The following is a 25,093-nucleotide window of genomic DNA, read 5'->3' as shown; positions in this document are numbered from 1 at the left end:
GCATCCCCCGCCCGGCGCCGCCGGCGATCCGGCACGGCCGGAACTCGGCGCCTGGCAACTGCCTAACCGGCCCGGCGGGAAACAGCGCCCCCGACCCCGCCGTTCCCCCGCCAGGCGCCGCCCGCCCTGCAGCGCGCACGGGCGCCCCCTGCCGGGCGGAGCGGGGCGGGCGCTCCGCCTAGGGCGCCCCCCCGGAACGTTTGTGCTCCGGAACGGGGAACGCGGGGTCGGAGCGCAGCCGGCGGGGGCGCGGCGCACGCGGGGCCATGTGGGCGGCGGCGGCGGCGCGGGGGCTCCGCGGGGCCCGGCTCAGGTAGGGCTGGGACCGCGCTCCGGGACCGCGGGGAGGGAGCCGGGGAAGCGACCCTTAGCCGCAGTGCCTGCCCAGCCCGCTCCCGCCCATTCCTGGGGCTGGGCCCGGGCTGGGCCTGCACCTGCAGAAGTCGGTGCTTTGGCACCCGGGCCGGTTCGTCCTCCCGTGACAGCCGCAGAGATGCGACAGTCGGCATCGCCCTCCTGGTCTGAACGGCGGTGGTCTGACCTCTCCCATACCAGCTCCTCAGAGGGGTCATTGTCAGAGCTTAAAACTAAAACCGCTTTAACCTATGCAAAACCTGCATCTCCGTCACCCCTCGGTACCCTGGCGGGCTCACACCGACCTGTCCGTATGCGGGATCGGTTACCCAGCTCAAGAGTTTGAGATCATCTCTAGGAAAACGCTGTGTCCTGCCATGAATGAAGTGGCCAGAGATGGTTCAAATCTCATCACTGTAAAATGTGAATAACAAGCAGCTCTTGTGCAAAATCAAGGACACCCGAGTCAGTTCCTCCTCAATTCTTGTGTTGCTTTTCCTCCTGCAGCTCCTGTCTGCCCCAGAGCGTCCCGCTCCGAGGGAGTCACTGGCAGAGCTCATTGCTGGGGTTCAGGACATCCCTCCCTGTGAGGTGAGTGCAGCTTTCTTGGAGTCACACAGAAGTGTTCTCATCAACACAAATTTTCCCAAGTCCACATTTAACCTTTAACTGTACGTGTTTAAGTCTCTGCTCTGCTTTCCAGAGCAGTTGGAAACTGTTGGCCTCTGTGGAGAGTTCAGAGGTGATACAGTTACCACTTTGTGCTTGTGGGTAGCACAACCACAGCTGCAAATGTTGGGATTTCTGCAGTGCTCCAGAATTCCCTGCTGGGCAACACCAGGGAAAGCCTGGCTGAACCAGAAACACTTGGCTGTGAAGGCAGAGGCAGCCCATGTGTCTTTCTGTGCCACATTTCAGTGCCTGTGTTTTGTTTTGACGCAGCTTGATTTAAAATACGCAGGTAGCTCTTAGGAGCGGGGCTGTTTCACACCATAAATGTTGTTTATTTAGTCTGCCAGGCAGGAATGAGGGTCAGTCTGTGTTTGTGGAGTGTGCCATGATATCTCAGATCTGCATGAAGATGTAATATCTACAGCCTGAACTTGGCTCCAAATGCAGGAATTTCAGAAGCATGTATAAAACCACTTGAGGTCTTCTTTAATGTGAAATAAGAGGAATATTTGTTCAAGGCCAGGTTGGATAAGGCTTGGAGCAACCTGGTCTAGTGAAAGGTTTCCCTGCCCATGGCAGGAGATGAGAACCACGTGAGGTTTAAGATCCTTTCTGGCACAACCCACTTGTATGATAAACCTGCAATGCTGCACTCTAAGCCAGTTAAAACAATTCTAATTCAATTTTTTGTGGAACTTCCCCAGGTCATTCTGATGTTCAGCACAAAATTGCTTTTCCCAGGCAGTTACAGTTCTCTCTGCAGAAAATCTCAGCAGAAATGTCACTGGAAATTACATTACTTGAATAAAGCTAATGGCTGGAACTTGTGTCAAGACAAATTAAACAATGGGAAAAAAAAGTGAAAGTTGCTGGTGTTGAATGAAAGGACAAAATCTCTTTGCATTTACTATTTCCCTTGCAGAGCACAACCAAAGAAGAAAAAGAAAGTGGATGTGAAGAAAGAGCAAGCACAGAAGGAGCGTATGAAGAAAAAGCTTAAAAAGTTGGAAAAAGCTGCCCCAGAACTGATTCCAATTGAGGATTTTATAACCCCACTGAAGTACACAGAGAACAACAGGTCTGTAGGTCTGCCTTTCACCTGCACTCACAGTGAATTTTTCCTTCTGCACAACTGCAACACAGTGCTAGCCTTGGTACAAAACCTTGCCCACCTCCATCAGGACAAAATGTGCAAAGGAAATATTTGTTCTTGCTAAAAATAATGAAGAACAGTGCATTTCCTGTTAGAGTGACTGGGAGACCTCATAGACTGACTAAATTATTAGTGAATTCAGTGTATTCTCTGGCTTTGGTGGGGGGTTTTTGCCTGGTGGTGGGATTTTTGGTTTTGGCATTTTGTTTTTCTTAGTCTGGTCTTTGGAGTCAGGCTGTTTCTCCATTACAGTGTCACCCTTCTCTTCATCAGGGTCCGCAGTCTTCCCGCTCTGTCTCCTGAAGAGTCTGAAAGAAGAGTTTTACTTCTGAAGAAGTGGTGTTTGTTTAAGCAGAAACAAGATGAGGCAGAAAAGAAAGCAATTCAAGCCCTGGTAGAATCTCAGCAGGAGGCTCTGAGGGAGCTGCAGCTGGAATCTGAGGAGCTGTACCAGGCAGCGATCCTGAGGGACGAGGGGCTCTTCCCCTTCGAGAGGGAGGGACCCAGTTACACCCCTCCCCTTCCTGGCTACGATCCCCCCGAGGGGAAGTGTGTGGACATCACCAAGGTGTACACACAGTGACAGGGGAGCTCCTGCTTCAGTGCCAGGAGGTGCTCAGTGACTGGAGGAAGAATGGAGTAATAAACAATTTTTCCTGCAGGTTACAACACTGCAGGACGTGACTGTAAAATAATAAATGAAGTATCTCTGTGTTTTAATGATGATCCACCTAGCAAAGCTACTCGACCTTACATAGTAGCAAAACCAATTTTTTTTTTTCTCATATTGCCGTGTAACTGTTGTAGCTACGTTTCTGTGAGTTTGCCCCAATACAAACCAGATCTCTCACTACATTCGTTTAAACCTTTATTTTTGAGTAGTTCTGAGTAGTCCCACAGCACACAGCACCACTGGAGAGCAGTTCCAGGGTGTGCAGCCCACAGGTGAGAAGCTCTTCAACCACCACAACCCTGATTCTGGGAAATGTCCTTTAAATGCCAGTGTTTGGGATTGTCCTGAGCCAGCAAGGAAGAGTCCTAGCTAGTTTGTTTTTTTGTTTTTTTTTTTTTTTTCCCCATTTGGCAGGTCTGGGGTGGGTACCTTGTTCCAGAAGTGCTCAATGCCAGCTGGTAGGGCAAGAGGCCCTCATAGCTAGAGCATGTATGCATTAATTTGAAAGATGCCTGCTGAAATGAAATCTTGCTATGTAAATCAACAGTAAAAGACCACAACCAAATTAAGCCCCTCAAATCTCCTTTTAAAAATATTCAGTGTTTAAATAAAATTTCAGAATTTTTGAGTGAGTGCTAAAGTATTGTAGGGCAGAGGTACAGCTGAATAACTTCAAGATGATGCAGAAGGGAAAAAAAATGCATAATTCTGAATTGTGTATTATGTTACTGACCAAACACAGAAAACAGTCTTGTTAATTTGATTTGTCGTGGTCAAGTGGTAGATACCAGTCAGATGGTGGGCTCTTCCTGAGCTTCCACACTGGAGCATATTTCTGTTTTTCCATAACTCGAGTTCTTTCACTCTTGCACAAAGCTTCCTGAAATACAGGAAAAAAAATATTTCAGTAATAGTGTTGGATGTTCCAGTCATACAGAGCTGATTTCCTGCCGTGAACATCTGAGCTAAAAGAATAAATATTTATCATGCTTAAGCAGACGTGCTAAATGTTATCTAAGTAAGCCAGAATACAAGTTGTTAACTAAATAATATTTATATTTTGCCTCTGGCTCCTAAGTTAGAAAGGAAACTCGCCAGAAGCTGTCCTGGCTGGCGGGAGGGAGGAGCTGGGCTGGAGCCCGCGCTGCAGGGCTGGGGGTGTCCCGTGTCCGGGGCTGGAGCCGGGGGCATTTCCAGACACACCAGCAATGCCTTTGCTCTGTAAGGTGGCGGATTTTTATTTTAGGAAGGAAATGTCAGCGTAACAGAAATCAAGAGCTTTCACAGCTGAAAATTCTCCCTGGGTCCTTCACTGGATTTTAAGATAACCCGACCCACCTCCGGCATTTCCAAACCCTCCCCAACCGCCGCGGCTGCGGGGCTTCAGTGCCAGCAGCCCCGGCCTAGAGAGCCCCGGGAGGCCGGGAGCGGGACCAGGAGCGGGGCCGGTACCTGCGCGGCGGGGGAGCGGTCCCTCTCCCAGGCTCGGCAGGCCTCGTAGTCCTCCCGCCAGCGGCTGCACTCCGGCAGCTCCCCGTGCGCGTAGTAGTGGTGGAAGGCGTGGCGCAGCCCGCGGCAATGCTTCCACTCCCCCCAGTAATCCTCGCACGAGCGCGGCGGCTGCGGACGGACATGGCCGGGCTGAACCGAGTCCCGCCGGGCTGAACCGAGTCCCGCCACCCGCCCGACCCCGATGCTCCCCGGCCCCGCTCCCGCTCACCCTCCAGGAGCTGCCCGTGCCCTCCATGCCGCCGCCGCCGCCAGTGGCCACCGCGCCTACGGCGGCACCCGCAGCCAATGGGGAGAAGCGGCATAGAACCGCCCCGGCCCGGCAGCCAATGGCGAAGGGCGGCACAGAGCGGCCCCGGCCTGGCAGCCAATGGTGAGGGGCGGCTCTGTCCCGGCAGCCAATGGCGAAGGGCGGCACAGAGCAGCCCCGGCCTGGCAGCCAATGGTGAGGGGCGGCTCTGTCCCGGCAGCCAATGGCGAGGGGCGGCACAGAGCGGCCCCGGCCTGGCAGCCAATGGCTGCGCGGCTGGCGCACGGGACCAGCGCCGGCCGCAAGCTCGGGCGCTGCCCGGGGAGGCGCTGGGGTCGCCCCGCAGCCCCCGGCCCTCGGCCGGTCCGAAAATCCCCCGGCCCTCGGTCGGTCCCAAATCACCACACGGGCACGCAGCTGGGAACGAGGAACTTTACTCGGGCTCGCAGGAGAGCGCAGGGTTGCACCCCGGTACGCTCGCCGGCAGACGAGAGGGCGCACAGGATACGCTCGCACCATTCCAAAGCGGCACCGGGCAGTGCAGATGGGTCCCTCCTCTCCCTACATGTGCCAAGAGATTGCTACGCTACGTTATAGTATCTGAACTATTAAAAGGCATGTTATTAATTATAAATATAAAAAGCAGTTACAGGGGGTTTGCTTAGAATGATTAATAACCCAACACCTGAAGCTAAGCTCAAAGAGACTCCCTGCACTAAAATCCTAAACACCAAAGTCACCCTTCATTTGCACCACACCAAAAAGCTGATCTGAAATTGTGGCAAAATACATATAAAGGGAGGAAAATACCAAGCACAGAGCAACATGAGATCATCATCACTCAGGAGATGTGGGGAAGATGTAGTCTAAGAACCAGACCCTTAGTAAGGTAGAGCTTGTTAGTTTTGCTTCTCAGGTTTACCAGAGATCTGTGTTCCCCTCTCTACAACGCATACAAAAAGCTTCTTCCAAATTCCCAGAACTGACAGCTCCAGCTCTAAACATGAAGCCAAAACACCTATTAAGTGCTCCTGTGTTGTAAAACGATCTCTCAACTGCAATTATTAAGATCCAAGATGCTGCAACTGTTATTTTATTTTCCCCCTAACTAGCTGAAGGTACCACAGCTTAGGGCTTTCTTCCTTTCTTGCGCAGGGACTGCCCCTCTCCTGAAAAGGCAATAAAGCGGCTTCCAGACTCATCCTGGGAAAAGAAAGGGAAAAAAGGTTTTACCTCTTGGCTCACTGCTTGTGTGTGATGAAAGCTGAACAATTGTTAGCAAGAATACTCCATCAGAGCAGCCACTGACTGTAGACATTTCACATCCCTAATGTAGATAAAAATAACTTTCTTCCTGAAAATAAAGTAGCAGCATTTTGGTGACCTTTCAGCCAACTGGCTGAATAAACTGACACCAGGCCAATCTCCTTCCATCAGTAACAAGGACATCAGAGGCTGCTTCATGTGACTCAAACCATTCTAAACAGCTACTTTCCAAAGGAAGCATGCTGTACAAAAAACAAGGGGAAAGAGAGAGGCACCACAAACTTGGATCTTAGTTCTAATGTCCTGATTCTGTGCAAAACTGGGGAGGATTCAACCTTATTTACCTCTTCCACCTTCTTGACCAGTGGACGTGAATTCCTAATGAATGTGATTCTACCGATCTTGAAGTCATAGTTGGGAATTCCTCTGGAAAAGAAGCATAAAAATATTATGTTTATATACTGTTAAATTTGACACAGAGAGAGCTCCTCTGTGTCTGTCAGTGTAATACCAACACTGACTGCACATTTTCATTTCTAAATAGCTCCAGAGTTAAACCACTGAATTGTTTTCTGAAGAAGCAAATAATCAAATACTGGAGTTGTTGTGGAAGGTTGGCCACAGGCATGTTTCCATTAGCCTGTGGATAAGAAAGTCTATTTTCTAAGGCAAACTCATGATAAAATGAGTTTGTTTATATTGCAGGAGCAGGGAAAAAACCAAACTCTGCTCAAACACTGATCCTGCACTGGTTTACAAGTGAATGATGCAGACATACCTTCGGATGTCCCCTGGTTTAATTGGTGAGGGACTGGGCTCCACACCTTTCTTCTTGCCATCCAATCTGTTCCCAGATCCAGAGAATGCCTGTGGATACAAAATCAGTTTTAATTGAACTGGCATTTGAAAGCCCACTGCACAAGGATGTTTTATCTGTAAAATCTTACAGCAATTTTTATTTAGTTTTTCAATTCATCATCTTTTTGGTATATAGAAGCTGATGAATTGTGGGTCTAGGGGTCTATCTCAGTCTCCCATCTGCCCTTTGCAGACAGCAAGTCATGCTGCACCTGGCTGTGATCACACAGAACAGTCCTAGGCACTTGCCAGTTAAATAACAAGCATCTCTAAGAACAGATACCATTATTTTGCAGTTGTTCAGCACAACTTTCCCTCACCATTTTACAGCATTCAGAAACCAGCAGAAACAGGGCACTTACACGAAATCCTATATCGCTCACATATCCACTGTGGTCTGTCTCCACATCCTGAGAGGGAAAAAACAAATTCATTTTGTCTCTGTTCTCACATGCACATGACGTGAAAACAGTTCCAAGTATTTCTGACCAAACAAAACTTCAGAACAATCACTCTCCCAAAACATCAGTTGGTAAACAGCAGTCCCCTAAATAACACATGCAAAAGCTTCTGGTAAGTAAAATTTCCCCCTAAGAACTTGTTTAAATAAAAAAATGTATGTTGGCACTCCTCCCACAATCAATAGTGACTTCTAGGGAATGCATTTTGGAAGAACAAAAGTTTAACATACTGCAGACTCTTCATGTTGTGCAGTTCTTTCTGGTTCTTTGTATCCCAAAGGAGCATCAAAATCCACCTATTTACACAAGAAGCATGAAAAAAACCTATGATTAATATTTTTCTTTAAATCATAAGCTTTATACTACTATTCCTCAAAACTCCATGAACAGTTATCACTACATTTGATCTAAAAAGAACTAAGGTTTGGTTGTTAAACATTTTAACTCAGAAGTAAAAAAGGCCAAGCCTCCTAGGAATGAACCTTAGCATGAAATGGAAACAGAGCAGTAGAACATCTCCACAATATCACTGGAGTGTGAGTAAAGACAAGGCTATTAAATAAAACTCAGATGAAACATGCCAAAGCTAAACATTAAATTCTGAGCTCTGCAGTCACCTGAAGTACATGAAGTGCCAATCAGGATCACAGATGGGGTTACCAAGGCACATGAGCACTCCCAAGTGAGTCACCTTCCCTGCCCCAGGGATTGCACCTTTCTTGCAGCACCAGCTGGGCTGGGTGTGCAGAGCTGTCACTGCTCAGGTGCCCTCTCCTCTTGGGGGACACAGCTAGGGCAGACTTTCCCCATCAGCTTTGACTTACATTCATGTCACACTCTATGATGGACACAGCCTTATCTGGTTTGGTCTCCATCACCCGAAGCTCATAGATCTGAAACAGACAGAGGCATTTGAAGATTGCATTATGTGTAAGGAGAGCACATCAAACCTTTCCCTCCAGACCTGAAGGAAGTATTCTTTAGGTTGAGGACTCAATACTGCAGGGTCTCTAGAGAATTGAAAAGCAAAAGTTTTTAACTTAGAAGCCTCTCTGGCTTCTGTACACATTACTGAACCTTGCTGCACTCTTACTGTACTTTAACCTGTAGTTCTGAAAACAAATTCTGAATTTAGGATAAATTCTTTCCTTTGACTTGTAAAACCTTCAACAGCACAAACATTTATTTTCTTGTGAGTCCAAAGAAACTTAAACAGCAGCTCAGAAAAAGACTTAGCTGACTCCATTTTCACTCCAATAGAAAGCCAACTGTGAAATCTGCCATGTGGGATTATTTGTCCAAACACTGCACAGCTCTGGGTCGATTGTTTTAGTACCAACATCCAACAACTGAACTTAGCCTACAGCCCTCAACCCTACACTGTACCTTTTCATTGTAGTTGATGGCAATCACATCCCCAGTAGTTAGACAGGCAAAGTTCCTCAATGCATTTTCCAGTCTTTGGAGTATGTTAAGATGAAATATTTGTTTTCAGTAAAACATCAAAGCCTTAAAGTCACCATACTGTAGACCTCTAATCCTTAGTTTCTCAAACATGGTTTAAAAGTCATCAGTACTGCAGACAGGATTTTAGGAAATGTTAGGATGTATAAGTTCTTCAAAGGGACACTCAAAACTCATTGGATTTTAAGACAACACTCCTTCTTCAGAGCACATCACCAGCCTCTCCCTGGTTTAACAGCCTGTACATCAGCTCCCCATCCCTTCTGTTTGCAGGAGCAGCAGCAGTGGCCATGGACTACAGCAAATGTATGAGCACACATGAAAAGCTCGCTCTGTTTCATCATTCCAATTTGGAAGACATTTTTTCCCCTTATTCCATAACTGAATAGGAAGGATACACAGCTTTGGGATTGGTGATGTCAAGAAAATCTGGGCTTTGTGGCTGGAATTTTGAATAAGTAGCAACTTGCAGATTCACACTCTCCACTTGCACCAGGCCTCCTTCTTCCAGCAGCAAATTCTGCATCATCTGCAAGAATGGAAACAAACACACAAAGCCCAATCAATGTGTCTGATGTTTTCAAATCTCTCTCCTGTACATATCAGCTCTGGTGTATATTCAATTTCAGGAAGAACAGTCAGGTGCACATTAAAAGCAGTCTGCTTTGCTAAGTTAAACTTCTGCAGAAGAGAGCCTGAGCCAGAACTGAAGGCTGTTGTAGAACATGACCAGCAGAGACAGGCACAGGAAATATTCCACCTCCTTAATATTAACTTGGTAACTTGCTAATCCTACTTTTCAGGTTCTGACAGTCCAGCATGAGGCAGCTCACCCAGTGTGGAAGGTAACAGATGCCCTCATCAGCCACAAACTCCAGCACTCCACAGTGAGTCATTCTGTCTGAGTTCTTGTTGGTCAGCTTGAACAGCATGGGGTAAGTGATATTAAGGCGGCCTAGTGAGAAAGGAGAAAAGAGTTTTGTTTGTTAAAAGCCCCTAGCACATTTTGAAGCTTTCAGAGATCAAACATCACCAAGAGAATGGGCCAGACCATAGGAGACCCCTCACCCCATTATCCCAACTGCTCAAAGCTACACAGAAAGCAGACACACAGATCCAGTGTGGCACTGAACTCAGAACCTTAAATGCTCAGGGAGCCCAACACTTCAGATGGCTGTACCTGAAGGTAAACAAGCCCCATGAATTCTGACAGAGAAAATACCTTTAAAATACATTTTTAAACTGATTATTCTCAGTGTCTATTTAAGACTTAAATAGATAACTAAAATACACATTTGTTCCTATTTCTAATGTTGTTATTCCAGAATAAAGTATTCACTTACTGAGTTGATCCAAAGCTGATGGTGGCATAATTACTGCAGAAATGAATAAGAATGTAAAATTAGGAAAAGTACATCCATACAAGAGTACATAACACACAATTTTATCCTTCCTTTCTCTAAAATCTCTTTTAAAAAAAGGGCAGATCCTAAAATATAAAAATTCAGTTTTAGACTGTTCAGTAGAAGCAGTCATGACAAATATCTCGCTACGTGGAGATTTCAGGATTATAATCAGGGAAAAATAAAAGAGAAGACAAGGTTTTACATTACTTTTACTTAAGAAAATTTTTCCCAAAGCTAACTTTATTTGTTAGGGCTCACAGGTGCTCTTCAATCGATACCAACTCAAAACAACATAGCATCATTCTGACAGCCTGAAAATTAAAGTTGGCCAGTCTTTTACTTTCTTTATACAAATTAAATGAAGTGCAACACGGTGGGGAGGAGAAACTCCTTAACCATAAACTTCCGTGGCTCACACTAGATACAAGATTGTAACAGGAAACTATAGATGAAGTCTCTCTCCTTCTAATACTCATAAACCCCGACTCACTTGATAAACACTTTTAATTACCGAGCAATGCAAGGGAACATGACCCATCCTACTTCCTCAGAGCCCGACCCAGGCTGCTCTGTCACCGTGTTTTCAATATTCCCGCTGCCTCGGCCAAAAGCTGCGACACTCGACACTATTCACAAACACTGCCAACAGTTTATTAGTCAAAATAAAACATGCACATACTCTTCCCGCCTTTCTCCACATCTGACCTGTCATTAGGTCCGGCAAGCATGGACACCGAGAAGCAGCGGTACTGGGTTGAAAAACGGTTCTGGAACACCCGGGGGATGGGGTGGTCAAACATATTAAAGGAGAACTAGAGAGGAAAAACAACACAGAGGAGAACGCGACCATCAGTATCTACAGCACACCGACTGTCACCGCACCCACTGAGGGCTCCTGAAGTGACGCGGCCCCTCCCCGGCGCCCCCCGCTCTCACCATGGCTGCGGCGGCGGCGGGCGCTCGCTCGGGGCGGCCGGGCCGGGCCGGGCCAGCGCCGCTCGTTCGCCTCACGGGCTGGGCCGGGCCCCACCCACGGCCCCGCCCCTCCCAGCGTGCCGCGCGCGCCGCCCGCCCGCCCGGCCATTGCGGGTGAGGGCGGAAGCCCGGCCTTCGCGCCCTCCGAGGCGGCCATCGCCGGGAGCCCCTTCTGCCCGTTCGGCTTCTCTTCGGTCCCCGGGTGCTGACGCGACCCTGCCGCCTCTTCTTTGACCTCCGTTTATTGGCAAAACCAGCAACGCGCCCTTAGCAAAGATGGCGGACACGGCGACAATACCCAGCAGGGTGCTTCCGGCCGGAGCCCTCTCGGGATTGGTCAGCAGCGCGTATCGTCACCGCCTTCTCCCCATCCTATTGGCGAAGCCCCGGAAAGGATTGGCCAGATCGCCCTGCAGAGGCGGGGTGAGCGCGTTCCTATTGGCCAGCGCCTTCTGAGGCGCGGACCAATGAGACGCGGCGCTGCTTTGGCGCCCAGTTTGAGCGGGCGCGGCCTGCGGCTGCCGCCCGTTCCCGCCGTGCGCCCGTTCCCGCCATGTTCGTGTCCGACTGCCGCCGGGAGTTCTACGATGTGATCGTCACCCAGGTGCGGGCAGCGCGCCGTGATCGGCCCGGGCCGGCCCCCGATCGGCCTCCCCTAGGGCTCTCCCCGCTCTGGGCTGCCGCGGTTCCCGCCGCCTCACGGCGTAGGGTCGGTGTGGGGCGTCCCCGCTCTGCCCGCGGCGGCTGAGGCGAACCGGCCGAGGCGAAGCGGCTGAAGGGCTGCGGTGCTCTGGGGCGGTGCCGGCCCCGCTCCGTGGGCTGCGGGGCGGGGGTCGGCGGCGGGGAGCACCGGCCGGGCGGCCGCGCTGAGGGCGAGGTCCGGCGGTCACCCGGGTGGTCAAAAATCCCTTTCCCGGATGGCAAAGATCCCTTTTCCGGGTGGTCAAAAATCCCTTTCCCGGGTGGTAAAGATCCCTTTTCCGGGTGGTCAAAAATCCCTTTCCCGGGTGGTAAAGATCCCTTTTCCGGGTGGTCAAAAATCCCTTTCCCGGGTGTTTTCCCCTTCCCTACCCTTGGGAACCGGGACAAAGCAGCGTCAGCGCCGTGAGGTCTCGACAGGGATTTCACTGACGGTTCGCCTCCTTCTGCAAAAGTGTTTTTGTGTGTTCTGGATCTCATGCTTAACAATGTCGTCTCTGAACTTTAGTTTAGTTTAATATCTTTCTAGCCGTTTTGGTGTTATTTGCCCAGACACTCAATACTGTTTTCTGCGATCTTTGATGGTTTTCCTGCAATCTTGTAGCACATCTGTTTGCTATTTGTATTTTGAACCCAGGGTTTGCTTAGCTCCGTTCGCTGTGGTAAGGTGGTGAAGCTTTTGTTGGACAGTCTTTTGGCATTTCTACCAATGAAATGGTATTATGGACTGTGCAAATGAAAGCATTTATCTTAATTTCTCCAGCTGTGAGCAAAATCTCAAAACACCCTTCCCCTAAGACCTAAAACAACACTCGCAAAACAAACAAAATCCGAGCCAACCAACCTCTCACTGTCCCCTCCCCACCAAAAATAGCAGCCAGCTTTGATTTAGGTGAAAGAATTTATTTCTTGAGTTGCCTTGCTTTTGCTACATATTTTTTTTAGTCAAAATTGGAGATCTGTGCTGAAAACAAAAGCCGTTCTAAACACGATGAAAATAATTGTAGGGCTTGACTAGGTGTGAAACTTCAAAAATATGTGAGGTTCAGAGGAGTTTGTGTAATAACATATCCCTAAAGGAGCTGACCCATTTTGAGTATGTGGAGTTGCTTGTTTTTAATATAGACAGTTATCCAAACTGGTTAATTTTGGTTGCAGTGTCCACTCAGAAGCAATCTTGTTTTATGCTTGTGATGATCTCTATGTGATGTCAGTGTTCTATGCATTTCATGTACCACCATGCTTTATTTGGCACCTCTATTAATGCTATTATTTTGTTGTTTTTACAGCGTGTTCTTCTTCTTGTTGCTTCAGATGTTGATGCATTATGTGCTTGTAAAATACTCCAAGTAAGTCTGGGTTCATTGTCACTGCAGGCTGACAGCACGAGAAAATATGGATGCCCTGGGATGCTGTACATGGGTGTGAGCTGGGGAGAGGGGGAAGCTTTAATCTGCTTCTGCAAGATTTGTTTCCATGAGTTATGACACTGCAAACTGGTAATTCCCAGTCTCAGAGATCACATAGATTTGTCATTTGGGATGAGATGTCTTTATTTTAAGGGTTTGTGTGGAACAGAGTCACAGCCTGGTGTAGAATTGCAGAGAGGCTGTTTCCCTGCTTCCCCTCCCCTCTGCTCACAGCTGTTCCTTCCTTGCAGGCTTTGTTTCAGTGTGACCATGTGCAATACACACTCGTGCCAGTGGCTGGGTGGCAAGAGCTTGAAACTGCCTTTCTGGAGCATAAAGATCAGGTGAAAAATACTAGAAAATTTTTGAGCTGTAGCTCATCTTTTGTTAAGATAAACTGCTTCCCTCCCCCAGTTTAAAATATCAACACTTAAGCTCATTATTATTATTGGTTTCTTCAAACTGTGGTTACAATTTAACCCACCAGTAATAAACTTTTCAAGTTTTTAACATCACCTCCAAAAAATGTGCTATAATGTTGATAGAGTCAAATGAAGTTTGCACAAATTATGAGATATAAAGGTCCTGGTATTGAATATCCAACATCCCTGAATTTTGGGATTTTTGAATTTTGTGTACTTTGCCTTAAAAAAATTTCTGCCTCAGAGACATCAAATATCAGAGAGTAAACACAAGTTTTGGCAATGATGAGTGCTCTGTAGGTTTTGTAAATGTATTTTCAGTTTTCCATGTCTCCTGGCAATTTAAGTAATGAGCTGCTTCCTTTTTTTCTGCTTTTCATTACAGTTCAAATACTTTGTTCTTATTAATTGTGGTGCCAATGTAGACCTCCTGGAAATCTTGCAGCCTGAAGAAGACACTTTTTTTTTTGTATGTGACAGTCACAGACCCATCAATGTAGTGAATGTTTACAATGACACACAGGTAAAACTTCCCTTTCATAATAAAAACCTCCCCACAGTGGTGGTGAGCAGTGTAGTGCTTTGCTGTGTTTGCAAAGCTGGTTAGAATGTTAGCTTGTAGGTCAGAAAGCAGCATTAATAAATAAATATTTGAAGTAATAATGTACATGACCAGAAAAAATCCTTTTTCCAGCAGTGAAATCTCTAATGTCAGCAATGTGGTAGTTGTCAGTAGTAAGCACCTGTTAATCTTTTTGCTGTAAATCAAACTGCCATAAATCAGAGGATAAACATCCCTTCAGAATCTGACATGTATTATTTCTCAACATCTAGCAGCACCCAGAATTTAAAGTATTAAGCACAAATTATGTTATTTTAACAAGCATTAAAATGATAATGTTTTCAATAATGCTCTAACAAAGGAACATGAATTTTTACTCTTATTTTCAGTAAATCAGTGTGGTATTTGTGTTAAAAACCAATGTTATGTTTTGTTATGCCAGGAATTAATACAGCCTAAATGAATTTTTAGTTTCTTTTCTAAGTAGGAGTGCATTTTGCTCACTAAATAAGATACTTACTCTAAAGAACAGCTTTCTCCTTGCTAGATTAAGCTGTTGGTCAAGCAAGAGGATGATCTCGATGTTCCTGCTTATGATGACATCTTCAGAGATGAGGAGGAGGAGGAGGAGGAGGAGGAGGAAGAGGACTCAGAGAATGAAAGTGGTGGCTCAGAGCCCCTGGAGAAGCGCAGACGGTTTGAGGAGGTTTGTTCACTGCTCTCTTCTGAAAGGAAGAAAGAACTCTGCTATTACATATATTTTACATCATAGGAATATTTGAGTTTAAAAATTGTGTTCCCTTAGGTCACAAATCCAAGTGCAAGATTTAAAAATAATCTACAACAACATGTAGTTTCACATTAACAAAATATTTATCTGAATTACACAAATATTTTCTCTAAAACAAATTTTTGAACTGTTTGAACTTACTTATGCATAATTCTTTGTATAATCAGTGAACTGGAGAGATCCATCTCCTAATATGTGGGCTTGGCAGTGTAGCAGTAGAATTTGTTTAGATATTAACTCCTTTTACAAAAAACCTGTTTGAGAAGATACAAACTCACAAATAGTTTAGCAATGCATTTTATCTGTGCTTGTAGCAGTAAACTCACAAAAGTTTATTAAATGTGCACATGAAATTTAATTTGCCATGTTACTTGTAGCATATTTCCTATTTATATTACAAAAGCAAAAAAAGGCATGGGACCAGCAACATTAAGGGACAACTAAATATGAAGACAACCTTAGATTTACTATATATTTCATGTTATCTTTGTTATCTTCCAATTAGCATTGTGCTTTTTTTTTCCTAGTAATTTGAAAAGGCACTACCTTAGCCAAAGGGGCTATCCAATTCAAAAGAAAATTACAGATACACAAAAGCTTTTCTCAGATCTGTTAAATATTTCACAAAAATCTTATGTGTGCTCCTTGGCAATATTTTTGGTAATGCTTTTCTCATTACATATTATTAATGGCAAATTTTTTAAAAGTAGGAGAAATATTTTTAATGGAAATTTTAATTACATTTTTAAAATTAAAGTTTAATAATTGAGGTATCTAGATGCTAATCTATTAGAATATTTTTTCTAGCTTTTTAACATCCTGGAAATTAATTTACAGGAGGTAATAGAGAGGACAATGAAAAGGAGACAAAGGAGAGAATGGGAAGCCCGCAGGTGTGTGAATGGGTTTATTTTATGTTGCTTCTTTTTCTTTCATTTGTTATTAAAATCGTGTTAAGAATACAAACACAAGATAACAAACTGTGATTTGCAAGATGCTTTGGTTATAATCTTGTTTAGAAAGTTGAGAGAGATTTAGTATATAAAGATAAACTTTAAATGGAGGAAATTGTGAATAGTAATTTAAAATTTGAGTACCAATAGGTGCATTGGCTCACTTCAAACAGCTGTAATATTCTTATCTTGTCTGTCCTGGGTTGAAATTTGTCCTTCTGTTTTCTACTTTTTACAATCCCACTGTAGTCAATAGGAATGAGCAGGAACAAATCAGATAAAATGGGATTTGAGGAATAGTGATGTAATTATTTTTCTTTTTTGCTTTATGAGTACATTTCAGTGTGGTTTCCATATTATTACTAAAGTCTAATGGCCTTGCAGATAAACAATTTCTGGCCCAAGTTTAATATTTTTAATTGCTTAAATTAAATTTAAATATTAATCACCATTTCTGGATTTTTTTTTTAATTAATTTGTTGCAATGACCAGTTCCCCACTTAGTCAAATCTGGTTTTTTTTTCCATTTTAGACGAGAAATTCTTTTTGATTATGAGCAATATGAATACCATGGAACCTCGGTAAGTATAAACTCTGTTTGCCATAAAACTTTAAGGTGACAGTGTAAAAGTAATTGGGCAATATCCAATGTTATAATTATCTATTACAATTATATAATTGTCTAATAATACTATTCAATATAATAATATTATTGTATCTTGCATTTTTATATCTTAGTGTTGTGTATATATATAATGCAGTTTATATATATATATATATATATACATATATATATATATATATATATATATATATATATATATATATGTAGTTGAACTTAGTCTAATGTTTTATGGCTTCTTTTAAATCTTTGCAAGGGTATCTACTTAAAAAATAGTCACCAAAAAGGCTTGAGCATGTAGGGAGGTTGTTTTTTTGTATTTCCGAGTGTCAGGATATCCCAAACACAGCACTTAGGGCATCAAACTGTTCTTTCTGTCATTTGGCCTCTCTGATTATTTATATTTAATTCTTTGCTTTCTGTATAATGCAGGTTTACAGAGCTCTCTAGAATATTTTTCTACTTAAGATCTTGGGAAGGAGCTGGCAGATTGTCAGACTGCAGGGTGATTTCTTGGGCTTTAGGAACGTGCTAGGACTGGGCAGATTGAGCTGTTCTGTTTGTTTACTGAACTGTGTCTTGTGTTCATTTGTCTTTTTGCTCCTCTCTTTTGCAGTCTGCAATGGTGATGTTTGATCTGGCATGGATAATGTCTAAGGATTTGAATGACATGTTGTGGTAGGTTCCCATCATCATTTTCTGTTGAGATTGGAAGCTTAAACTTGCCACAAAGGCAGGCATGGTTCCCAAAATTATTTTGTTTTTCTATGAGATTCCAGTTTCTTTTGGGGGAGGATACTTGTCTTCAACTAGAGGATGCATCTGTGTAAATTAATTAAAAGCAACAACAGATTTTGCATGGAAAAAAAGAGATTGGTAATATTGTGTATGTCTGCAAAAGAGGGAATAGTAGTAGTAGATAACTTTGTTATTAACTTTTCTGTATTGCTGGTAAACAATGTTTCTGATTTGTTCTATTACATAGTTAGAGGGTTAAATATAATATATCCTATTGGAATACTGTTGGTTTAACCTTTTTTTCTATTTCTTTTTTTCCAAAAAAAATTTAGGTGGGCTATTGTTGGCTTAACAGATCAGTGGGTCCAAGATAAAATCACTCAGTAAGAAAGTTTTTTTTTTATAAGTTTATTCTTTTATTATTAATCTTTCATATTTATTTGTCTATCTTACAAAATTTTATTTTTGGGAGTAACTAGCAGCAATTAGTAGAGATCAGGAAACATAAGGGTATTATTCTAACAGAAAGAAGTAATTAACAGTGATATTAAATATATTAATGCCTTAATGTGATCTGTTGCATTCCAAAGATAGGAATGTATTTATTTAAAAGATTATTTTCTATTACTTAGATTTTTAAGCTAACTTTTTTTTTCTCACAAAATTATAAATCAATCACTTCTAATCTGGGAGGAAATTGTGATTAATGGTAGTTTACCTGAGCATGAACTTGATACGTATTTATTAAAGGAAGAAACTTTTGTATGTTCTGTATCTTCCAGGTTTCTTTACAGTTTTAGATAAGAAGTTTCAAATATTTTTGTCTCTTTTTATTTCCTACTAGATATGATCAGAATTCTAGTATTACATGTGTAGACTTTAATTCTGGTGTTATATTTTCACTAATACATGAACATTTTCAAATAGATAAGTGTAATAGTATATTACACTTATCTTGTAATTTGCTACAAGATATTTCTGATTTCTTTGGTCTGTCTATTGCTTGGTTTTGTAGTATTGTTTTGTTTTGGGTTTTTTGTGGTTTTCTTTTTGTTTTGGTTGTGGCTTTTTGGTGGGCTGTTTTTGTTTGGTTGGGGGTTTTGGTTCTTTAATTTTAATTGCCTGGGTAAAAAGATGAATATTGAAAAAATATTCAATTTTTCAATAATTGGTGAATTATTGAAATAATGTTTCAATATTTCAATAATTATTTAACGAGTTGGGAGGGTTTAAAAATGTATCTACAGTTTTCACGTTTTCATGCTGTAGACTTTAGGAAGGATTATTATTTTCTTGTAATCAAGAAGAAAACTTGCCAGGCAGCAGGGGAAGTGGCAGACTGTTTGTGTTGCAGGATGAAGTACGTGACTGACATCGGGGTCCTGCAGCGCCACGTGTCGCGCCACAACCACCGCAACGAGGACGAGGAGAACTCCCTGTCCATTGACTGCATGAGAATTGCATTTGAGTATGAGTATCCTTAAAGAAGCTCTGGGCTGAACCCCTCTGGGGTTTTTATCTAGGAAAAAAAAAATGCCAGCACCATCTCTGCTTAGAGTGGAAATAAAATAAGGGGAAATGTTTTATAGTGGATGAATCTCTGTTCCAGCTGCTTGTGGGGCTTTAGTTCAGCTTAACCTTTCTGAACTGCTTACAAGTCACCATTGCTGCTCTTGGGTTACATCACCTGAGCTTCTCACTGCATTTTATGCAATATGTAAGGGCAGCTGAATCCTTTCCTGCTGGTGGAGTTTGTAGGGTCAGAGGATATTTGTGTTTGCAGTTATTTGCCTTAACTCCTGCTCAGCCTGCGCCTGGCACTGTACCAGCACTGGTCTCTCTATGAAAGTCTCTGCAACACCTGCTACACCTCTGCCAGCCTCAAGCTTTGGTCTGTGCAAGGGCAGAAGAGGCTCCAGGAGTTTTTGGCTGACATGGGGTGAGTTATAGAAATTTGGATCATTTTTTTTTAAATGAGTTACAGGAAAATATTCAGAATATAGCTGGCAAGTACTCAAGCTGTCAGCTTTTAAATATGATTGTGGGGTTCTGAATAGGTGGCAGTGTCTCTGAGTTACACAACTTGTGTATTGGTTTACAAGGAACATTTGCTGTATGCTTTTATGGAATGGCAGCTCAGTAAAGCAACCTCTACTTCCTTGTATTCACTTTTCAATGACTGAAAAAACAAATGCATACAAGTTTAGCCAGACTTAACCTTGTTAAATCATCTAATAATTTTAAAAATCCTATGAGAAAAAGGCAAAATACTTGTTTCTTCTGGCATACCTGTCAATGAATTTTTTTCCTCCTGTTCTTAGTTTGCCCTTGAAACAAGTGAAACAGAAGTTTAATTCCATGGACATGTCTTTAAAAGAAAATCTTCGGGAGATGATTGAAGAATCTGCAAACAAATTTGGGTAAATTGCTTTAAATACAAATGTTTTATCTGAAAATACTTTTCAATTAAGTTCAAATATTTTTGTATGAAGATGATCTAATATGTTGTTTTTAAAAATATGATTCTTAGATTGACAAAGTAAGGCTGGATTTGTTGCAAATGTTAGTATAAGGTTTGTCATCATGTACTTAAGATTAACAAACTGGGGAGACTGTTGATCATGTAAATAAGTTTTCCTGGGTCTATTTCATTTTGCAGAATGAAAGATTTGCGAGTTCAGACTTTCAGTATTCACTTTGGCTTTAAGAACAAGTTCTCAGCAAGTGACATAGTTTATGCAACAACTTCTCTCATGGAGAACATAGAGAAAGAGGGGCCTGAAACAACTAATTTCATTAAGGCTTTGGACAGTCTTTCCAGGTACTGAAAATATTCTTCTTCAGTATTTGCAATTTTATTTAGGCAAATGTATTGGGATTATGGATCTAAAATATGAATTGTTGCTTCATAAGCTATTGAATAAAAAACCCAGAATATCCCTGTGAATAGTATTTTGATATAATTTTTATGTGAAAAACTTTTTTGTACTATGGAAGTGTCTATTTATATTCTTTTTGTTGCAGAGGTAACCTGGACAAGCTGCACCAAGGACTGGACCTGGCCAAAAAGCAGCTACGTGCCATTCAGCAGACAGTGGCCAGCTGTATTTGCACCAACCTTGTCATTTCCCAGGGGCCATTTCTTTATTGCTCCCTCATGGAGGTCAGAATTGTGTGTTTGGCCTCTCATTTGGCTCTCCTTTTTGGCTGTATCATCCTTGAATAACAGTTGCCCTAAGTGCTTGGCCCAGCAAGAATTACTCTGTAAGAAAGAACCAATATCTCTGTGCAGTGCTGTCCTCTGATGGGTCAATATTGACATTGCTCTGAACTCCCAAAGGCAGAATCACCCCTCATAAAGGGGAGAGGGCTTTGCTGCAAAGCTGGGTGAGCTCAACCTGTATTGAAATGGTTCTTGTTAGTGTTCTTTGAGCCACACACAGCTTCTAGACTTGTTAGTAGACAATAAAACTAAGTAAGAGTAAGAATCATCTTGGGCTGTAATTAAAATAATTCTTCTTTTCCTAGGGCACACCAGATGTGAAACTGTTTTCCAAACCAGTGTCTCTATGTCTGCTTAGTAAATACTTACTGAAATCCTTTGTTTGCTCTGTAAGTAAATCAAAAGCATTTGACTCACAAACTTCTGGCTGGTGTAGTTCTAATTGTGCTGTCAGATACTTGCAGTTGATTATTAAAAGCATTAGAGGAAACTATTAACAATTTTCTCCTAATTGGATGATTTTAGCATATTTGTGAATACTGCTGTAGGGAAGGTACCTATCTGGAGACTTCATAGCATTGAGTTTTCATTACCAAGATAATAACAATCTAAACATTTGTGTAATTTTGTAAGTTTTGAGGGAGTGCATCACTGAAATTTCTATTAGTCCTTAAAGTAACTTTTACTGTAAGGAACAGTGAATTAAGATATCCTGTAAAGAAACCACCTTCTTTGAACTGCAGAATATGTGTATCCTTAGGTGGCTATTTGTAATGCTATCTCACATGGAGAGCTGATATTAAATTGCTTTCTGACCTTGTGTAACACAGAGATTTTCTGACTTCCAGACAAAAAACAAGCGCTGCAAGCTGCTGCCCCTGGTCATGGCTGCACCCATGGATGTGGAACAGGGAACTGTGATCATGGTGGGGATTCCTCCAGAGACAGAAAGCTCAGACAAAAAGAAGTAAGAAAAGTGTTTACAAGTTCTAAACCTGTCTCTGAAGCAAATATACCTTTCCTGTACTATTTAACACTGATTATGTTTACTTGAATGGTATCCTTCTCAAAAACACACCTTCTGCATACTGTGTGCATGGGATACTTTGAGAGAGGATACAGATCTTCAAGCAGGATCTTGCAATCCTTGCAAGGTTTTTCTTTTCCTTCCCTCTTAAAAGAGGGAAACAGTTCACTATATGGCCCATGACTTCATTTCTAAAAGCCTCCAATGTAAAAATTTTTGCAAGCGAATAAGTGAGGTGTGTGTTGAATACACAGCACCTGCAAAAACATCCGGAATCCATTTCCTCCTCTCAGCCAGGAGAAAGTTCCTTGCTTCTACCTCAGTAAACATCCTTTCCCGTGACACTCATCCGTATTTCTGCTCCTGCCTCAGCTTTTTTGGAAGAGCCTTCGAGAAGGCTGCGGAGAGCACGAGCTCCCGGACGCTGCACAACCACTTCCAGATGTCCAGTGAGTAGCGGGGCCCGCAGGGGGCGGTGCTGGCACGGCCCGCGGGAGGCTCGGCCGTGCTCAGGGCCTGCCTTCCTCTGCACAGAGCACGGGGCACCCAGCCCTGGCACAGAGCACGGGGCACCCAGCCCTGGCACAGAGCACGGGGCACCGAGCCGGGGCACAGAGCACGGGGCACCCAGCCCTGGCACAGAGCACGGGGCACCCAGCCCTGGCACAGAGCACGGGGCACCCAGCCTGGCTTTCTCAGTCTGTGTTCTGCATGCCCTGATGGTTTGCACATTGTGCCCTTCACAGTCCTTGATGTTGTCTGTGAAGGCTTTAAATTTAGCAGTGTGCTATTGATGGGATACTTTAGCAGTGAAATCAGCCTATCTTGCCCATGCTTAAAAAAAAAGAGGCTTTTTAAACAATATCTATCTATGCATGTTGAACATAATCAGAAATATTCTTATATTTAAGAAGTGCCTGCACTGTTGTGGAGTGAGCACCTGTGGTGGTGCTCATTCCCAGGACGAGGGAAGAGATGAGATTTATTATTTTATTATTTATATTATATTAAAAGAAAATTATATACTAAAACTATACTAAAAGAATAGAAGAAAGGATTTCATCAGAGGGCTGGCAAGGAATAGAAATGGAATGATAACAAAAGCTCGTGCCACTCAGAGTCTGAGCCAGCTGGACTGTGATTGGCCATTAATTAAAAACCACATGAAACTAATCAAAGATGCACCTGTTGCATTCCACAGCAGCAGAGAATGATTGTTTTTCTTCTCCTCTGAGGCTTCTCAGCTTCTCAGGAGAAAAATCCTGACAAAGGGATTTTTCAGAAAATATGGCAACAAGCACCTGTGGATTAGTTTGCTAATATTTAAACACAAAATAAACAATGTCCTTTGCATTTTGTTCAAATTGCTTCTCCTTCTTAAAGATGGGTAAAAATATAAATTGGTATACTCAGGCTTATTGTTCTTCAAGAGAAGATACCTGGTATATCTTCTGGTGATATCTGGTATATCTGTAATAAAATATTTCATATTTTAGTAATTGAATTGAAAACAGAAGATCGGAGCAAGTTTCTGGATGCACTCATTTCTCTCTTGTCTTAAAGGTAAGACACTAAGGATTGCTTTAAAAATTATTATAAATCAAGTAACCTGCCACTGTCTGTAGAATATTTTTTTTAAATATGGCAACTTTTAGTGAAAATATAAATTGAAGCTAAGAGTTTCTTACAAAGACAACTGTTTTCCTTTGGAGGAGGAGGCAGACAATGTGAAAGCAAGATTTTTTCATCCTTAAGACATTTATTTAAAAGTTTCATCATCCCTGAGCTTCTCTGTCATTGTTCCTAACTTTTTGTGCCTTTTTAACTCATGGTGGAAAGGGAGTTTGTGTTGTGAGAGAAATATTGGTTAATTGTAGCTGTTCCTCTGTTACTGACATTTAATTCTGATGGCTTCTTTGAGCTCAGGATGGAATTTTGGCCACAGCAGTGCCACTGGCTTTGATGTTAATGCAGAATTTGCATTTTTCTTTCCCAGTGTTAGGGTTGTAGCCTAGGTTGGTGTGCAGTTTCTACCTGGAACAGAGAGGGGGATGTAAGAATTTATTTGTAGTTGTCAAGTAGCTGCACACTGGTCCAAAGCAGCTTGTTAGACAGCAGAGGCATGCATGGCTCACAGGATTTCTACATCCATTTGTTCCTTTCTTTACCCTCTGACTACTGATTGTTTTGTCTTCTGCTCTTGTTGTGCAGTGGTGCCTTTTGGCTCCTTGTGCTGGAAGCTGAGGATGAGACCCTCTGAAATGATTTTGGATGTTCCAAAGTTCATGGTGCTGCAGTTTTGGTGTGTCTTAGGTACTGGTGCAAGCCTGGACTGGTGTTTTTATGCCTTTTAGGAGGTCAAAGGGATTTTGATCTCAGCACAGAGGTATTGAACACATCTTTGTCTAAACATCCTACCCTGGTAATGGCAAAGGCTGTCACCTGGTATTTGTACATTGGATTTCTATTTATCAAGCTTGCTTTTATTAGTAGATGTACTATTGTGATGTTCAGTTGTTGACTGACCACAAAAAATAGGTTTTGAAGTTCCATATTTATATTGCTGTTCAATTGTACTTTTAAAATTGTCTTGAATGCTTTTTATTTTTTAAATCAAACTATTTGAAACTCTCCTTGAAGTTCTAGAATGCTGAAAATGCTTTTTAGTATTATCAGATTGAAGTCTTGTAGTTTAATTGAAAGACTTGTTTTGTGAGAGGAGTTTTTAGATTTCAGGGTTTTTAAAATCCAAATACTGAGCAACTGCCAAATACCAAATGAAAAATCCAGGGAATGCCAGCATCAATAAAGCCTTTTTAGTCATGCATTGTGACACTGTATTGTCACTTGTAGCTTGACTCTGGGAATAGTTTTCCTGGAAGGAGGCTGAAGCACTATGATAACTCTGTGTAGAGTGTAGCACTATAAATATTGACAGAGTAGCTTATCCTGTTCCATTGCAGATTTCATTTTACTTTGGTCATGAAATGGCTCCTTGGCCTCACCCTGCTGTGTATATGTGTACATGTGGAATGCTCTTCTGCTGGAATTGTTTGTCTGAATTCACTGTGACTTCAATGTTTTCATGTATTGTAACAAATACATAGAGGTTATGTATCATTACATCATTCTTTGTACATATTTTAATACAGATTAATTTAATATTAAATGTGATTTAAATGTAGCCAACAACAACCTAATTAAACTATCTATTTTTATTCAAAGAAGTTGGTTTGGGTTTTTAAGAATTTTTTATATGTTGTCACCTTATCTGAATAAAATCCCTGTGCCAAGCTGGGATGGCCAAAAATTGTGCTTCCTAAGATAAAGCAAAGCTGCCTTTTGATTTTAAATGCTTACTAGGTAGTTTTGACAATAAATTGTATTGCCCCTTAGCAGCTCATTTTGGGTTTTGCAGCATACAGAAATTCTGTCACTTTGCTGGGCTTCATGTCTCTGGAAATGGAAACACAGAAGTTTCTGCTGTCCTTTGAACAAGTAGTGCCAGGCCAATTAATATGTAAAAGGTACAAGTCTCTGTGACAGAGAAGTGCACTTTTAAATATTCTCACTTTATCTTTCAGCTGCAAACTGCTGGGTGAATTAA

At 42.7% G+C, this 25,093-nt stretch overlaps 4 protein-coding genes across 5 annotated transcripts; 2 read left to right on the top strand and 2 right to left on the bottom strand.

The window, feature by feature from the left end:
- The first annotated feature begins 221 nt into the window (after positions 1-221).
- MRPL40 (mitochondrial ribosomal protein L40) lies at positions 222-3,032 on the top strand. The gene is made up of 4 exons (XM_059485380.1): positions 222-313; positions 862-945; positions 1,949-2,104; positions 2,453-3,032. The coding sequence occupies exons 1-4, from the start codon at positions 267-269 to the stop codon at positions 2,760-2,762; spliced, it is 597 nt and encodes a 198-aa protein (XP_059341363.1). The 5' UTR covers positions 222-266; the 3' UTR covers positions 2,763-3,032.
- Positions 3,033-3,225: 193 nt separating this feature from the next.
- C18H22orf39 (chromosome 18 C22orf39 homolog) lies at positions 3,226-4,641 on the bottom strand. Its single transcript, XM_059485382.1, has 3 exons — positions 4,573-4,641; positions 4,305-4,472; positions 3,226-3,732 (listed from the first exon to the last, which is right to left on the bottom strand). The coding sequence occupies exons 1-3, from the start codon at positions 4,597-4,599 to the stop codon at positions 3,607-3,609; spliced, it is 321 nt and encodes a 106-aa protein (XP_059341365.1). The 5' UTR covers positions 4,600-4,641; the 3' UTR covers positions 3,226-3,606.
- Positions 4,642-5,029: 388 nt separating this feature from the next.
- UFD1 (ubiquitin recognition factor in ER associated degradation 1) lies at positions 5,030-11,096 on the bottom strand. Of its 2 annotated transcripts, none has more exons than XM_059485311.1 (12): positions 11,003-11,096; positions 10,746-10,878; positions 10,004-10,036; positions 9,494-9,615; positions 9,059-9,189; positions 8,583-8,655; positions 8,021-8,089; positions 7,427-7,492; positions 7,098-7,145; positions 6,656-6,744; positions 6,222-6,303; positions 5,030-5,814 (listed from the first exon to the last, which is right to left on the bottom strand). In XM_059485311.1, exons 1-12 carry the CDS (start codon positions 11,003-11,005, stop codon positions 5,740-5,742), a joined length of 924 nt encoding a protein of 307 aa, XP_059341294.1. In that variant the 5' UTR covers positions 11,006-11,096; the 3' UTR covers positions 5,030-5,739. The 2 variants fall into 2 exon arrangements, with proteins under 2 accessions (XP_059341294.1, XP_059341295.1); XM_059485312.1 differs by having other exon boundaries at positions 10,772-10,878; positions 11,003-11,082.
- Positions 11,097-11,511: 415 nt separating this feature from the next.
- CDC45 (cell division cycle 45) lies at positions 11,512-24,713 on the top strand. The gene is made up of 19 exons (XM_059485505.1): positions 11,512-11,645; positions 13,030-13,089; positions 13,401-13,493; positions 13,957-14,094; positions 14,681-14,839; positions 15,761-15,816; positions 16,409-16,457; positions 17,115-17,176; positions 17,569-17,619; positions 18,591-18,710; positions 19,044-19,175; positions 19,558-19,656; positions 19,896-20,057; positions 20,261-20,399; positions 20,765-20,848; positions 21,308-21,426; positions 21,859-21,935; positions 22,983-23,049; positions 23,698-24,713. Exons 1-18 carry the CDS (start codon positions 11,595-11,597, stop codon positions 23,045-23,047), a joined length of 1,716 nt encoding a protein of 571 aa, XP_059341488.1. The 5' UTR covers positions 11,512-11,594; the 3' UTR covers positions 23,048-23,049; positions 23,698-24,713.
- Positions 24,714-25,093: the final 380 nt, after the last annotated feature.

Source organism: Ammospiza nelsoni, chromosome 18, assembly GCF_027579445.1.
Source record: "Ammospiza nelsoni isolate bAmmNel1 chromosome 18, bAmmNel1.pri, whole genome shotgun sequence".
Taxonomy (NCBI): Eukaryota; Metazoa; Chordata; class Aves; order Passeriformes; family Passerellidae; genus Ammospiza; species Ammospiza nelsoni.
Note: the sequence above shows the minus strand (reverse complement) of the source record. Positions and strands in the feature narration are given on the sequence as shown.

Coding starts and splice junctions, on each gene's coding strand:
- MRPL40 (XM_059485380.1), top strand. CDS start 267: ATGTGGGCGGCGGCGGCGGCGCGGGGGCTCCGCGGGGCCCGGCTCAG. Junction 314..861: donor CTCCGCGGGGCCCGGCTCAG/GTAGGGCTGGGA, acceptor TTCCTCCTGCAG/CTCCTGTCTGCCCCAGAGCG. Junction 946..1,948: donor AGGACATCCCTCCCTGTGAG/GTGAGTGCAGCT, acceptor TTTCCCTTGCAG/AGCACAACCAAAGAAGAAAA.
- UFD1 (XM_059485311.1), bottom strand. Junction 10,037..10,745: donor TGTGGAGAAAGGCGGGAAGA/GTATGTGCATGT, acceptor TCATTTCTGCAG/TAATTATGCCACCATCAGCT. Junction 9,190..9,493: donor TCTGTTACCTTCCACACTGG/GTGAGCTGCCTC, acceptor CCATTCTTGCAG/ATGATGCAGAATTTGCTGCT.
- C18H22orf39 (XM_059485382.1), bottom strand. CDS start 4,599: ATGGAGGGCACGGGCAGCTCCTGGAGG. Junction 4,473..4,572: donor GCACGGGCAGCTCCTGGAGG/GTGAGCGGGAGC, acceptor GTCCGTCCGCAG/CCGCCGCGCTCGTGCGAGGA. Junction 3,733..4,304: donor ACCGCTCCCCCGCCGCGCAG/GTACCGGCCCCG, acceptor CCTGTATTTCAG/GAAGCTTTGTGCAAGAGTGA.
- CDC45 (XM_059485505.1), top strand. CDS start 11,595: ATGTTCGTGTCCGACTGCCGCCGGGAGTTCTACGATGTGATCGTCACC. Junction 16,458..17,114: donor ATGAATACCATGGAACCTCG/GTAAGTATAAAC, acceptor TCTCTTTTGCAG/TCTGCAATGGTGATGTTTGA. Junction 17,177..17,568: donor GATTTGAATGACATGTTGTG/GTAGGTTCCCAT, acceptor AAAAAAATTTAG/GTGGGCTATTGTTGGCTTAA.